Source organism: Mauremys reevesii, linkage group 2 (genome assembly GCF_016161935.1).
Source record: "Mauremys reevesii isolate NIE-2019 linkage group 2, ASM1616193v1, whole genome shotgun sequence".
Classification (NCBI taxonomy): Eukaryota; Metazoa; Chordata; order Testudines; family Geoemydidae; genus Mauremys; species Mauremys reevesii.
This window is the reverse complement of record NC_052624.1, coordinates 218,892,221-218,906,554: the sequence shown is the minus strand read 5'-3', so window position 1 is coordinate 218,906,554 and position 14,334 is coordinate 218,892,221. Positions and strand designations below refer to the sequence as shown.

Sequence of the window (14,334 nt, the reverse complement as noted above, 5' to 3'; positions counted from 1 at the left end):
GATATAAACAGATTAACCAAATAAACAGGAAGACTTCACCTGCAGAGCAGTACTATGTGACTGCTAACAGGGTCTGTTCAAGTGTGGCTGCTTGATCACCAATTTAATATAGAACCTTCTTAGTCTGTGCCAGGAGGACAGAAACATCTGGAAGAGCAAGGGAATATGTTTCTGTAAGGAATATGATATTACCACTATCATAGGAACTGCCATACTGGATCAAACTAATGTCTGATTTGGTATCCTGTCACCAACAGTAGTTAGAACCAGATGCTACAGAGAGAGGTGCAAGAAAACCCTGCAGTTAGTTTTGGGGAAACTAAGAGAAGTTTTATCCTAAATGCCAATAGAGATTGTCTGTTGTCCTGAATAATGAGAGTTTTATGTCTCTTCTAAAACTTGGCTAATTTTTAAGTATTTACTATTCATCCTTTATAAAGGTCAAAATTTTGAATCCTCTAAGCTTTTAGCCTCATTGATATTGTGGCAATAAATTCCATAATATACTTGTATATTCAAGGAAAAAGTTTCGCTTTATCTGTTTTGCATTTTCTATATTTGTATTTCATTGAATGTCTCCTTGTTTTTTTGTATTATGAGATCAAGTGAATAGAAGTTTCCAGTTTTCCTTCTTTGGTACCAGTCATCATTTTGTATATCTCCATCATGGCCCTTCTTGTTTCTCTCTTCTTTATGGTACATACTTACATTCTCTCTTGATATGAGTGTCTTTCCATGCCCCATATCTTTCATATTCCCCATCTCTGAACCTTCTCTCTTCTACTATATCCTTTTTGAGATGGCGTGACCAGAACGGAATACCCCATACTAGATGAGTGTATACCAGAGATTTATGACACATTTTTGATGTTTTCCCGTTCATTCCTTGTGTCCTAACATTGACTGCGTTTTGACTACTGCCATACATTGAGCAGATGTCTTCATTGAGTTAACTACAGTGATGCCCAGGTCTCTTTCCTGTTTGTGCAGTTAAATTAAAATTCAGTAAGGTACATGAGTAGTTCAAAATATTCCCTTTAATGTGCATTACTTTGCATTTATCAACACTGAATTTTATCTGTAATTGTTGCTCATTCGGCTAATTTGCAACATGGATTAAATTTTGAGTCATCTGCAAATTTTTCCACCTTCCAGATAATTGATAAATGTATTTGAAAGACCAGTGTGGCACCTCACTGTTAACCTTTGGCCATGATGAAAACTGACGATTTATTCTTTCTTAGTCAGTCTTGTAGCCAGGCTCTGATTCATGACAATACCTTGCATTTCACACCATGTTTAGTTTCTTTTGAAGCATTTTGTCAAAGGCTTTTAAAAAGGCTAAATACCTTATGTCAACTAGTCTTCCCATTTTTTTAAATATAACCCTCCTATTTACATTTCAGTGTCACTGCACTAATTTTTGTTACCTTTCTTTCCTCAAGCATATTAAGCTTAATTATATGCGAGTCATTGTCACTTTGTGGCTCAAATGTAATTACTTGAACCAACTCCAGCATGTTACTTTCGTAAATATCCTTTTATCTGAACTGGAGGCCAGTAGTATAAGCCTACTAGAATATTTGTATTCTTATAATTTGTATTAATATGGATTCAACTGTTTGATCTTCACTGCTTAGAATTTCTGTTTCAGTAGATTCTGTGGAATCTTTTAGTCTAGGTCTAGTACTGCTTTTCTACCCCTTTAACCCAAGTCCTACATGTATAGTTTATAGCCACATGTTCAGTATCCCATTGTTTTTTGTGATTACACAATGTTCAGTAATGTCTGTTATGTCAAGGTACTGTTTCATTGCCGGGCTTTAGTTTTTTACACTTCTCTGATTTGTATATACACTCTTTTTTTTTTTTTAACAGTGGGTCTCATAGAATCATAGGGTTAGAAAGGACCGCAAAGGTCATCTAGTCTAACCCCTGCCAAGATGCAGGATTTGTTGTATCTAAACTATCCAATCTTATTAAACTCCTTAGCGTAACAATTTGCAAGTTTAACAGAAATTGCTTCTGTGAGCTTAACATGTCTCTATACCAGTTAAACTGTAATTTCTATCATATCTCTTACTGAGTACAGAGATATTTTTGTATTACTGACATTTCTAGCAGATATCTTTGTCCTTGACTTCTATCAGCTCTCATCCAACTTTTAGTCTAAACAGTCTTTTAAAAGCTTATTCAGTTTGTGACAAAAGTCAGGTTCCCCTTTAATTAAAGTTCTGAGATGGGCTTTCTCTACGATGACCCTATTTGCCAACTCTATAAGTAATTCTCTCTGCTCCAATTCAGCAGCTCTGGCTTCAAGGTTCAGTATGTGGCCTCTGAGGGACATAAACTGTTTGCACCAGTTGCACAAGGCAAGCAGTCATACACTGTGCAGTGAATGAGATATTGCTGACCCAGACTAATCTGCAACCCCCATACTTTAACTGGGGGTTAGCTCTCTGATTAGTAGATTACGCTAGGCATAGTCTTTGTTTAAAGTAAAGCTTTTACTGATGTATTTAATTTGATTTCAAGGATCAAATTAGTTTACTAAAACTAATTAAGTGATCTACTTCCACTCAGCCTAAACTCACCTGTGCTGTTGCCTCTCACCATTCAGTTTGGGGCTATTCTTTGCTTTTGGAAATTGCAAATGCTTTTGTGGAGACTAGAGGTAAGGCAGGCCTCTGATTGGATTCAGCCTTCCCAATCTGGGTTGAACAGATATGCCACAAGTCCCAAGCCATTACCCAGGTTGTTCTTTTTACTCCAGTGAAGAAAGAATAATAAAGTCTGAATGTGCGGATCTACTTTTGAAACAAGAACCATGAACCCTTTTCACTCTCATGCTGGTAATCCTCCTCAGATATTGGAAATGATGAGGTTTAATCTTTGACTGAAGGACCACCAGAAGATTCATACTACTCTGGACTGCCCTTATTAGCAGATTTGCCTTTTGTATGCAAGATATTGCCACTATATCCAAAACAAGCTATCAGTTTAGGGCAACTTACCCTTCTGAGGAAGAGAAATCAGGTGTTTCATTTGTCCACATAATGTCTGGGCAACCAAACTCATACCAAAAACTCACTAATGTTAAGACAATATTCAGGCTTCTAAAGTCGACATAGTAATCTCTGCTCTAGGAAACCCTCCCTTTCCAGTCACTAGAAAGCCACTCTTATACACCCCCTTGAAAAGACTATTTAAAAAAAAAAAGACATTCTTAAAATCTTATGATTATTTGGCCGGCCAAGTTGCCATTACCATTCATTCCATCTGTGGCTGAATTATTGGTTGAATTGCTGGATGAGCTCTTAGCTCTGTCTAAGAAAGTTGTGTCCAGACACATCCATAAATTGATGTTTATGCTTTGTGACTAGATCTGGGGCCCAATCCATAGTATGATTATTTGGCTACATTCCTAGTTTGGTGGGACAAGAGGAAGAGAACTTGTTCATTCACTTCAATCTGATGCTCCTCCTTTGTAGCTGGAAATGTATTTTGTGGAACTATTAGACCAGCTGCTAAAAGGCTTCACTGAAATGGCTTTGTAGCTTTCTCTTGTGCGCCATTATAATGGTAAATTGACTAGTAGGTGTTTTCTTTTCATACGTAAATTTACATACACAATGTCCAGTGTCAGGAATTTTTCAGTTGATGACTTCCTGCTTGGCATTCCCTCCCCATGACAGTCCATTAGAGCCGGAGGCTAGTGAAGTTAAGGACATGATGCAAGGATCATTTAATTTTGTTACTGTTGAGTTCTGTGTTTTGACAACTGTAAGCGTCAGCTAGCATGGTATGTGCTAGATAAACTTGTTATTACATGATATATGAATAGTATTAGCAAGGTTCACTATTCATACTTTGCTGTTTTCCTCAGCTGTGTAGCCTAGAAGGCAGAACCAGACCTGTCAGTCACTGAGATAAGGCTTGGTTCTTTGCATCTTAGAAATCAGCCAGTGAATACTTCCAAGCCTGTAATTTGAGAATGAAATCAATAACTTTCAAGGTTATACTAATGGTCCTTTGCTGCATATAGAAAACATCATTCAGAACATAATCACCCAAAGTAATTAAGATTAGTTGAGAAAAATGAATGTAACTATTCAAGAGAAGAGAAATTGCGAGATAAATTGAAATTTCTCATAGTTGCTTGCTTTATTTATTGTCTGGTTTAGAAACAGCAGTGAAATCTAAAGTAATGATTGACAGAGCTGTGTAACACTGCTGAAATTTTAGACTGAGTTATGTGAATTAGGGATGCTACTGTTTGTAGTCTACTGAAAGCAACGTCCGAGCAAGCAAGAGAAGCAAGACAGCCTCTGTCCAATTTACTGTAACATATGGACTGAAGATGAAGTAGCCACCTTACATGTGTATGACTTCAATCATAAGATGAAGACGGACCTGGTTTGGTGGACTGAGATGGATTTAGGATGTTGAAATCTTTGAAGTCCTTTAATCAGAATTTCAGCCACCTGGCAATAGAGGACTTTGATGACTTGTTTCCTTTTACCGCAGGATGGTAGAGGACGAAAAGAGCCCTGGCTTTCCTGAAAACTTTTGTTCTTTTGAGGTAAGTTTGAGGAGCTCTATACGCAAACAATGTGTGATATACTTTTTTCCTTCAGGTGGGATTAGTAGGGGCAATAGAATGGAAGGCCAATCGATTGAAAACTATGGAAAACAGTTAGTTTTAGCAGTGAATTCCAGTTCTTGGTAACACAACACCTTATACTGTCATCAGCTCCATTGACAGCATGTGAGGCTCTGATTTATTGAACTGAGATGATCACAATTAGGAAAGTCAGAGTGAGATTTTAAATAGAAGTTCTGTTAAAGCATTCAGCACTAGCTTGTGTTTCTGGAGAGCTTCTCTGAATTTCTGGAGGAATTAAGTGATGTTTTCTTCAATAATTGCTCAGCATGCAGAACATTAACCTGGGTTTGTCTATCCTCCTGTGCTCGGAATAGCAAACGTATTTTTGTACATGGTGTTCTTTTAAGTACAGTGAGAGGTTATCTTGTAGGAAGTTGGGAATTTAAGAAATATTGGCATATTCTGAGTTTAATGTGCTTAGTTCTGCATCATAAACTGAAACTTTCAAATAGTCTGATATAATTTAGCTTTACAGACTTATTTTTGCTTCCAAAGAGGGCACAAAACTACTCTTTTCCAGACACACAAATCACGACATAGTGGACCTTTCTTAATCTTGGTTGAATGGATCTTCTCTGTTCCGTCTTTACCGAATCCTTTAATCTCCACTGCAGTGCAAAATATCAGATTGGAAAAAGTACAGATACTCTAACAGCACCCCTTTGGCCTCATAAGTTGTAGTGCAAGGTTCTTATTATTACCTCTTTTGCTTCTTCCACTTAAATACCCCCAGAAATGGAAAATTGCTTACCCTCCTATTCAGTTTTTGTGAAAAAACTAGACTTCAGGATTCTCGCTTCTGATTCTGAATTCCCTAGCATATGAGAGAGGAATATTCCAAGCTCTTTAAGGTTTTGTGGTCCAAAAGGGCGGCAGAAGTAGTGGAAGCGTGAGCCATTTCTGCTATGGTGTGTCTTAACTGCCAGCATTGGAACCTCCCAGTCAGTTCCTGAGTTTATCAGGATGCAAAGGCTCCACAGTAACCAATCTTAAAATAAGTGGGGGGAGGGAAATGCCTCAAATTGGAACAAAGGAACATCAAAAGTGGAAGATAAAATACCACAGCGAAAGAAGCCTCTCCAGCCTCTCAAGGGAGTTGATGGCTAAGAAAGAATGCAAAAGAAAGTTGCTCTGTCATGGATTGAACTCTGATATGCTCTTCTAGCTTCAAGCCAGTCAGGTCATAGAAATGTAAAATATGATCAGCAGAATAGACACAATCTTTCTATGGACATCATTACTTAAGGAATTGGTGTCAAATTAAATACAAAGTTGAAGGGACCTTCTTATGTTTTAGTATTATTTAAGTTAAACTCCAAAGACTTTGGAACATTGAGTGTAAAGAGAAGAGCTTGGAAGAAATGGAACACAGGAGTAGGGGGGAAATATTCAGAGGACAATAGTTTCATTTGAGGTGGTATTGCATCATAGCATCTTGGATAGGAATTTGAAGAGTTGTGGCATCACCTTATTCTTGCATAACTTGGTATAAAATGGATTGGTTACTAGAACTTGAAGTTAACTAACTCTGAGCTGTAATCACTATATCTAGGAAAACAGCCTTCCGTGTAAGCAATTTGATCTCAGAGTTACCAAGTTGCTCATAAGGAACTTTCATTGCCTGTGATAGAATCACGCTTATGACCCATAATATGCAGGGATTTTATTGGAGATTTTTTTAAATTGTCAAGTTCCACATGAACCTGACAAAAAGGCGCTGCAGTGATTTTGGTCTGCCTTTAGACAGCGTGATCTAGGCTAAAGTGAACCCACTTGGAGTTGGTCTTCAAGTTACAGCCAAAAGGTGAAGAAAGTAGTAAATATTTTTTGTACTGGAGTCCAGGTGGACTTGATTGCATTACAGTCATACCTTTCTCACTTAATCATAAATTCTTCTGGTAAATGGTTTGCAACGAGGTTTTGAGTCACCTTGCTTGGAAACAACATTTTTACAGAACTTTACTCTGCAAGTAGCCAGCCTGTTAAGAAAGTTCCTAGTTTGTGATGTTGCAAGTGGTCATTTTGGGCTAGACTCCCAGACAGATGACATCAGCGTTAGCGAACTGCAGTAGAAGAACTAAGAACAAACGTTAGCCAGGCCATTCAAATAGTCTGCTTAGACATCAGAATATCAATCTCCTCAGTTTCGCCATGCTCTTTTGCTACCGGAAGTACTAGTAGAAAGGGATTCCAGGATTCTTTCTTTGTAGGAGAAGGAAGAAGTGGCTTTTGCTAGCATGGTCTCTCCTCAGTCCCTTATTCATCAGTGATCACAAGAAGACAGCCTGATTTTCTCCACTGGAAGAAAATCTGAATTACCATTATCTGATCTCTTGACCACTTATAGTAATAATCTACAGATAAATTCAGGGCCACCCGGGGGTGGGGGGGGCAAGTGGGGCAATTTGCCCTGGGCCCTGCGGGGCCCCCACGAGAGTTTTTCGGGGCCCCTGGAGCGGGAAAGACCCCCTCGCTGCCAAATTACCACTGAAGCGGGACCCACCGCCGAAGTGCTGGGTCTTCGGCGGTAATTCGGCGGCGAGGGGCCCCTGCTGCGGGTCTTTGGGGCACTTCGGTGTCGGGTCCCGGAGCAGAAGGACCCCCCTGCTGCCGAATTACTGCCGAAGCGGGGGCCCCCCCCGCCGCTGAAGAGCCCAGCCCCCCTGAATCCTCTGGGCGGCCCTGGGTAAATTTAGTCTATGTGCAGACATCTTGTCTTCTTGTTAAGCTTGTGTTGACCAAAAATGTCTAGTCTTCTCTTACTTATTTGTATTTTTCTGTATACAATACAAAGGTTGTATTTGGAGAAACTGATCTGACAAATGTCACATCTTTTCAAACCAGCTGAGAATTTACGTTGTAACACTAACATCTTCATGTAAGAAAGGGATTAAATAATGTTGGTTTTGTAACTTGCATTTTTTCTTGCACACTTAGTAAATAAAATTAAGGGTTCAGCCTGACTGTTGTAAAGAACCCTAAAGTATAGGGGTTGGTTCTGAGGTGCAAAAGTAACATCTAAAATCCGTAATCCATGACAGCCTCTTGTAATTTACCATTGATATGAAAGCTGAATGTCCAAATAGAGCTTTTTCTTCTGCATTACCTCTGTATGTGGCATTAGTGAGATCACTACTGGGATACAGTGTCCAGTTTTGGGGTTCACACTTTAAAAAGGATGTTGACAATGTGGAAAGGTTTCAGAAAAGAGCTACAAGAATGATTTGATACCTAGAAAAATATGCCTTACACAGAGTGACTAAAGAAGCACCATCTATTTAGTTTATCTAAGAGAAGGTTAAGAGCTAATTTGATCATGGTTTACAAGTATATATGCGGGGCAGAGATCTGATAGTAGATTTTTTTTTAACATTGCTGAAAAAGGAATAATAAGATCCAATTTTTGGAAGTTAAAGCAAGACAAATTTAGATTAGAAAGAAGGAACACTTTTACAGTCTGATTAACCACTGGAAACAATGTACCTGGGAATGTGTTGGATTCTCAATCACTTTCAGTCATTAAGTCAAGACTGGATATCTTTGTAAAAGATATTCTGTAGCTCAAACAGAAGTTAGGGGCTTCATGAAGAAATTATTGGATGCTGCTTTTTTGTCTGCATTATGCAAGAGGTCCAATTAGATGATCACATTCCCTTCTGGCTTTAAAATCTGTTCATTTTCCTCTGAGGTAAGGAAGGGGCCCAAGGCAATGCAGGATGCCTGTCAATTGCTTTACCTTTGTAAAGAAACCTCCCATGTTCCCTGAGGAGGTACTCCCTGGTACAGGGTAAATAATAAAGATTCTTCTGTGCCTCCTGGTTTCGCTGGGAGCCCTACACTCTACACATGTCTATCTTCAAGGCAAAAGTTCACCCATAATGCTGACCAGGGCTGTGCATTTGTGCACTAGAATTTTCCTGTTAACTGTAGAGAGAGGACTTTATTAACGGAGAAAGGTTGTTTCACAGCTGTTTTGGCCGTGAAGGCCTGTACTCAGCCTTGGTCCTATATGGTTTGAAATGGCAAGGTGTTTCTTGATCAGCTGGACTTTCTTGAGCTTTGATTCCTCAGTCACCAGAGGGAGAGTGCTTTTCTGGTAACCAACCTGGCTTTAGGAAAAGCAACAGAACCTCCTGTGTGATGGCTGAATGTGACTGTGGAGACATGATTTTTCTGAGATCTGAAGGGAGAGTTCTGGGGGGATATTGGAGCAAATATGTATGGTCCCCATCTTTAGTTTTGACTTTGAATAATTTTTTAGCCTTTTTATGTCTAAAATTGATGTGATGCCACTAGAATATTTCAGTATCAAGTAGAGGGTAAACTAAGCTCCCTTTCGCTTCTCTTCCTTTGGGACTAGTTTTGCCCCAATTTGTAGAGGATTCTTAGTGTACTAAAATAAGCACTATAAAAAAACCCCTCAAGATAAATGTTGAATATCTTCTTTCATTGGGGAACACTTGTGTGTGTTGGATAAGATGGCAGAATTGATTGCAAGGTGGTATATAAAAGCAAAAGAAGTTTAAACATCTCCCCCAAAAGGGGGTGGGGAGACAATTTTAAGGCCCAGAAAGGACTCAAGGCAGATATAGAAAAGGTAATTTCTATGGCAGATTAGGAGATCTGAGGGGAAACTGATATCTGCAGACAAATGAATAGGACTGAGGATCACCTGAATTCTCGGAGGAAGAAGAAAAAAATCACTGGGTTCCAATCAGTATCCTAGTTACTGATTGAAGGGTCTTGCCTCTAGGTCTGCACAGTAGAGGGCAATCCATAAAAGGAATACTGGACTTGGTAATGAGAGAGGAAGTAGTAAGTATATAAAGGTTATGTCATGTTTCCTAGTCAGGCATAAGCTATCCTGTTCTTTCCTTACCAGCATACTAAGCATTTGCTATTCTTTATTTTACTAAGACCTGGCAAGAATCATTTTTACACAAATTCACTATTTTAAGTTTTCCTCTCATTTGAGATACTCTGGGATAACTTTAATCAGCAGATGGAGTTAGTACTACTGTCTTGTATATCATTCCACATGTTTCAGAGGTTTGCTTACTCTCACTTGAGCAGTTTCTGTCTTCAGCAGATAGAGTGGCTTGCTCACAAATGAGAGATGTAGGAGGCTTTCTAACTGAATGTGAGGCAGCATAAGCATCATGATATATCTATGGCAGGTGATCATGCTGGCAGACCAGCAGACAACCAGTTTTAGCAGAACTTTTCTCCCTGACTTGTAAGAGATGCTCAGACAGATCTCTGAAGGAAACACATGCTAGGGGAAGCGTACCACAATCTCAGGACCTTCACTACAAAAAATAGGATGACTGCTTCTGAGAGAAGCGATTTTTGACTAGCCCTCCCTTCTTTCAAGGCTCTGCCTCATGCTTTTCTCCAGCCAATCAGTTGGCTAAGTCTAGGCCAAGTCTAGAGCTCTTTGCAGGAACCCTACAAAAATGTATTGCTCATGACCTGTGTAGAGGATATTCATTCTCAGGCTTTCCTGGAGCTCTCACTAGTGACTAATGCACGGAGCTGGAGATTGGGAGTCAGAGATTCTGTTCCTGTGCTCTACCACTGAATGTGTGGATTTCGGTTAGATGCTTCTCAGAACCTGTTTTGTATCTAAAATTGGGAAATACATATTAACGTCTATATGTCTTCTATTAGATAATTTCAAAGTACTTTAGTGCAATGTATTGTCCTCTCAGGGAGAGACAGTAATAGAATGCATGCTCCTTGCCTTCTCAAAATCTGTTGAAGGGTATTTCCATTGTGTCATGGGACTGTTTCTGGATCTTTTCCCTTTGTTTTTGGACACCTATACTTGTATCAAGAATCTCAAATTTTGTAAATCCTGTATGGAGTGTGAGGTCCCTCTAAAGAGTTTTTTGAATTTACTTAAATCATCTTGAGTCTGGAATAGCTGTCAACAGAAATGTAGATGCGAGATGGTGGGACAAGATTATTCATTGACCACCTTACATTCATCTCACCATACAGACGTGTAAACCATGGTCCCTGTGCTGAATGTCTTGCAATTTCTATGAAACGGTATATAGATAAAAAAGGGGTGGGGATTGGTATAAGACTCTGAAAACATCATGTAAATTGAGTTGTATGGGGTAGTTTTCTTGTCAGTTCTGGATGTTGGGATTAAAATTTTTGATTTTTCTTTACTTATCTGTTCTACTTTTTGTATACTAAATTGCTTTATCTCTAATGTCGAGTATGAGAGGGCTTGTACGAAAGAATTGAGGAGATGAGGAGGACAAGAATTTTTAATAGTACAGGAAAGATGGGGAAACAAAGCAGAGTTGGATGGTGAGTCAGGTGCAAGGAGGCACAGTCAATAGGAAATTTCAGTTCTTGGAGCAAAATATATTGAATAGTGAGGTGGAGTTTTGGATCAATTAATTTTCTATTTACAGAGCCTTTCAGATAGTAATCCACTCCCAGGAAAGGAAGGCTTTCATGGAGAGGGAAGACCGTAATGTTTCCAGTGCACAGGCTCTGGAGAAGGTTAGAGCCAGCTGGGGAACAAAATGTCAGAAACTAACTCAGGGCACAGCCCCAACACATGACATAAAAAGATATTAGGTCCAGTAGATAACCCCTTTTTGACAGTCCAACAGTGCTAGAATAGTCTTTGATCTCTAGTGGTGTCTCATGGGATAAAAGAACTATCCACTATTGTTGTAAACAGAGAAATATCTGAAGTACTGGAATGTGGGAGGCATCCAATCTTTTTTCCTGAATAGGGAGAAATCCTCTTGCTCAGATGGTCATCAAAATGATTGGGGAAACCGAATCGCTTTGCAAATAATCTAACTGATTTTAGACTTCTCAGCATGTATCTTCAGTGTACCATGCCATGGTGTTCAGTTGAAGGAATTGCTCTGTAAATCTGTTTGTGGATGTCAAATTCTCATTTTGCAGGTGTTTTGTTTAGGCACCCTTGAAATGTTGTGGATCTTTGTACATGCTCTGACTTTTCTTTATTAAACATCTTGATGGTATTCTTTTTGTGGTGAAAAGAGGAATATATAACTGGGTGGTATCAGAAGGTAAATGCTTTCTTTATACATGCTTACATACAGTGAGGCATTTTGCTATCTTGGTAGCTTGTTTTTAGTCCTGTTACATTCTCTCATATATAAATACTCCTTGGGGCATTCAGCACCAAAAAAATCAAAATTATGCAAATGTAATTAGTCAAAATAACACCACATAACATAATCACTCTAGTTTAAATTAATTTGATAATTTTTTTAAAAAATGTCTGTCAGCAAATATGTCTGTAACAATACAGACACACACAAAAATTCCCCCAGGAGTAGAAATTTAAATAAACCCCTATGACAACCCAATTCCTGTTTATCTGCCCCTCTTCCGTACCCACCCCCCCAGGCCCAGCCAGGGGGGCCAGACACCTGCAATCCCTTCCCCCCAGAGTGCACCTGCGGAGCCCCTCCTAGCCAATACATCTGCACCCCATTCCTTCCCAGAGCCCAGACACCTGTTCTCCCCGCTTTCCCCTCCTCCCCCCAGAGCCTAGGGATCCAGAGGTAGAAACAGTCTGATGCTTGGTCCCAGGCTTCCATGGTATTTCCTGTCCCTCTCCTTCCCTCAGGGCATGTTGGAAACTGCAGCTGCCAGGAACCCTCTAGCTCCTTCTCCCTCCCCCCAGCAGTGTCTTGTATGTGCAAGCTCGACTCTGCAGAGTCCAGTGGCACCTAGTGATGCCTAGCAGCACTGCAGCTCATTTCTGTGAGGGAAAGGAAATTCTACACACACAATGTTAATTTCTGCAAAATTCTGCATTGTGCAGTGGTACAGAATTCCCCTAGGAGTAATGTACAATATGGGGTAAACTATCCCCTCTTCTAGTGGCTTAGAATGACAACAGAGTAGCAGCAATTCCATCCTTCTGCCAGTCTATTGGACAACTCCTAGAGTTTCTGGTGTACAGAAACAAATTTAAGAATGTATCCCAAAAGATGATTTTTTGTTTTGTTTTTGTTTTGTTTTTTTAATCCGGTGACGTGTTTTCTTTTAAGTGTTTGCGAGACTTTACTGTGAAATTTTAAGGTTTTCCTGAAGACTGTATAAATACACAGCTTTATAAACACAGATGCTACCCAAGAATTCATTTTGCCAATAGTCTGGAAGATAGAAATGTTCAAAAGGTTGTTAACTTGGATGTAGTGGAATATTGTCATGTTGCTAGAGACTTGAAGCGGGATCTGAAAAGTTGCATGATGTTTTAAAGTCAATTCTAACATTTTTTTTTTGAGAGGCCTACATGTTTAAAAATGTTCAGGTGTTGCTGACTGATTTAGGGCCCTTTCTCATTTTCAAAAGGAATTTAGGCAGTTAGGAGCCAAAGTCTGATTGACCATCACTGAGAGTCAGGCTCCCTTTTGAAAATTAGATTAGGCTTCTAAAGCAGGTGTTACAGCACTGAGCGCAGCAATGCCTGAGTAACTTAAAATTTGGGAGCTAAAATTTGGGAGCTAGATTATCTTCGTAGAATAAAATGCCTAACATTTTGGCCCAGAATTTAATGTACTTTCATCATCACACACTCAGTAGCAAATGTATTCTGACGAATGCTTATGTGTTTGGGTTTTAATATTGATCTCACCATATATGAATAACTTAAAAAAGAAAATCAATCTTATTCTAGCTTCCACACACAAAGCTGTACATGTGTACAGTTGACCGTGGATGATGTGCAGTCACCGCTTAGTTAAGTGTGGAATCTACAATAAGTATCACTGTTTTCTTTCCTTTCTTTTTTCATAGGTAGAGAGGTTGATATTAAAACCAAACACATAAGTATAATCAGGAGGACATTGCTTAACAGAATATGCAACTTCAAAGGTATGTAAAGATTGGGGTGTAAACCAAAAGACTTCTCTTTAGTTATCTTTCCTCCTTTAATGTAATTATCTTCCTAAATTTAAGTACCTTGTTCTTTTTAAACTGTTAGCTGTAAATTAGTACATTTCCTGTTTGTCATTTACAATAGGAAAATTTGCAGTTTTTAAACTTGAAAAGCAAAACAAAACTAGTTGTAAAGGGGCAGTACTTCAGTATATTGTTAATAGGATGCAGAGTTTTTAATCTCTGATTCAGCTGTATCTTGGGTTGATGATAACAAAACTCTTGACTCTTGATGGCTGTTAAATGATATGTGAAATAAATTTGTGGTGGTCACCAGTTGCACTGTGGGCACTTTTCATTGCTACTCACGTTGCATCTGGTTTAAGAATTAATTTAAACCTTCCTTTGATTAATTTCCTCACCTCCTACATGTCTCCCAACCTGCCCTCCTACCATCTTTTTCTTGTGCTGTTTTCCAAGCTGCCTCTTTACATTTAGATTTCCTACCCTTTGTTATGAGCTAGATAACCACTTCTTCATCACAATGTTTTTCCTCCTGAGTTTGCCTCTTCTGCAAACCCCATACTCCAAAAAAAAAAAAAAAAAAAAAGATGATGTACACTGCTTTGATATTTGATCTGATTTCTTGTTGGAAGAGTATTGGCTAATTTATGTTGTAGGTTTCTGGGGCCAGGACTGTCTTACTTTCTTTTGGATTAATATGACATTCAGTAAAAGGTCTTGAGTAAATTGAGTTTCTGTCATCTAATACAATTTTT

At 39.0% G+C, this 14,334-nt stretch overlaps 1 protein-coding gene across 4 annotated transcripts in view; it reads left to right on the top strand.

The window, feature by feature from the left end:
* The window catches only part of RB1CC1 (RB1 inducible coiled-coil 1), a 172,336-nt gene that overhangs the window by 45,161 nt on the left and 112,841 nt on the right, over positions 1–14,334 (top strand). Inside the window, exon 2 of one of the 4 annotated variants that reach the window (XM_039522881.1) lies at positions 4,528–4,582. The exons of 2 other annotated variants lie outside the window; for them this stretch is intronic. In XM_039522881.1, the coding sequence (XP_039378815.1) occupies positions 4,529–4,582 (54 nt within the window). In that variant the 5' untranslated portion in view covers position 4,528. Of the gene's footprint in view, positions 1–4,527; positions 4,583–13,474; positions 13,553–14,334 lie in introns of all 4 variants that reach the window. One more of the 4 variants, XM_039522882.1, reaches the window with a different exon arrangement.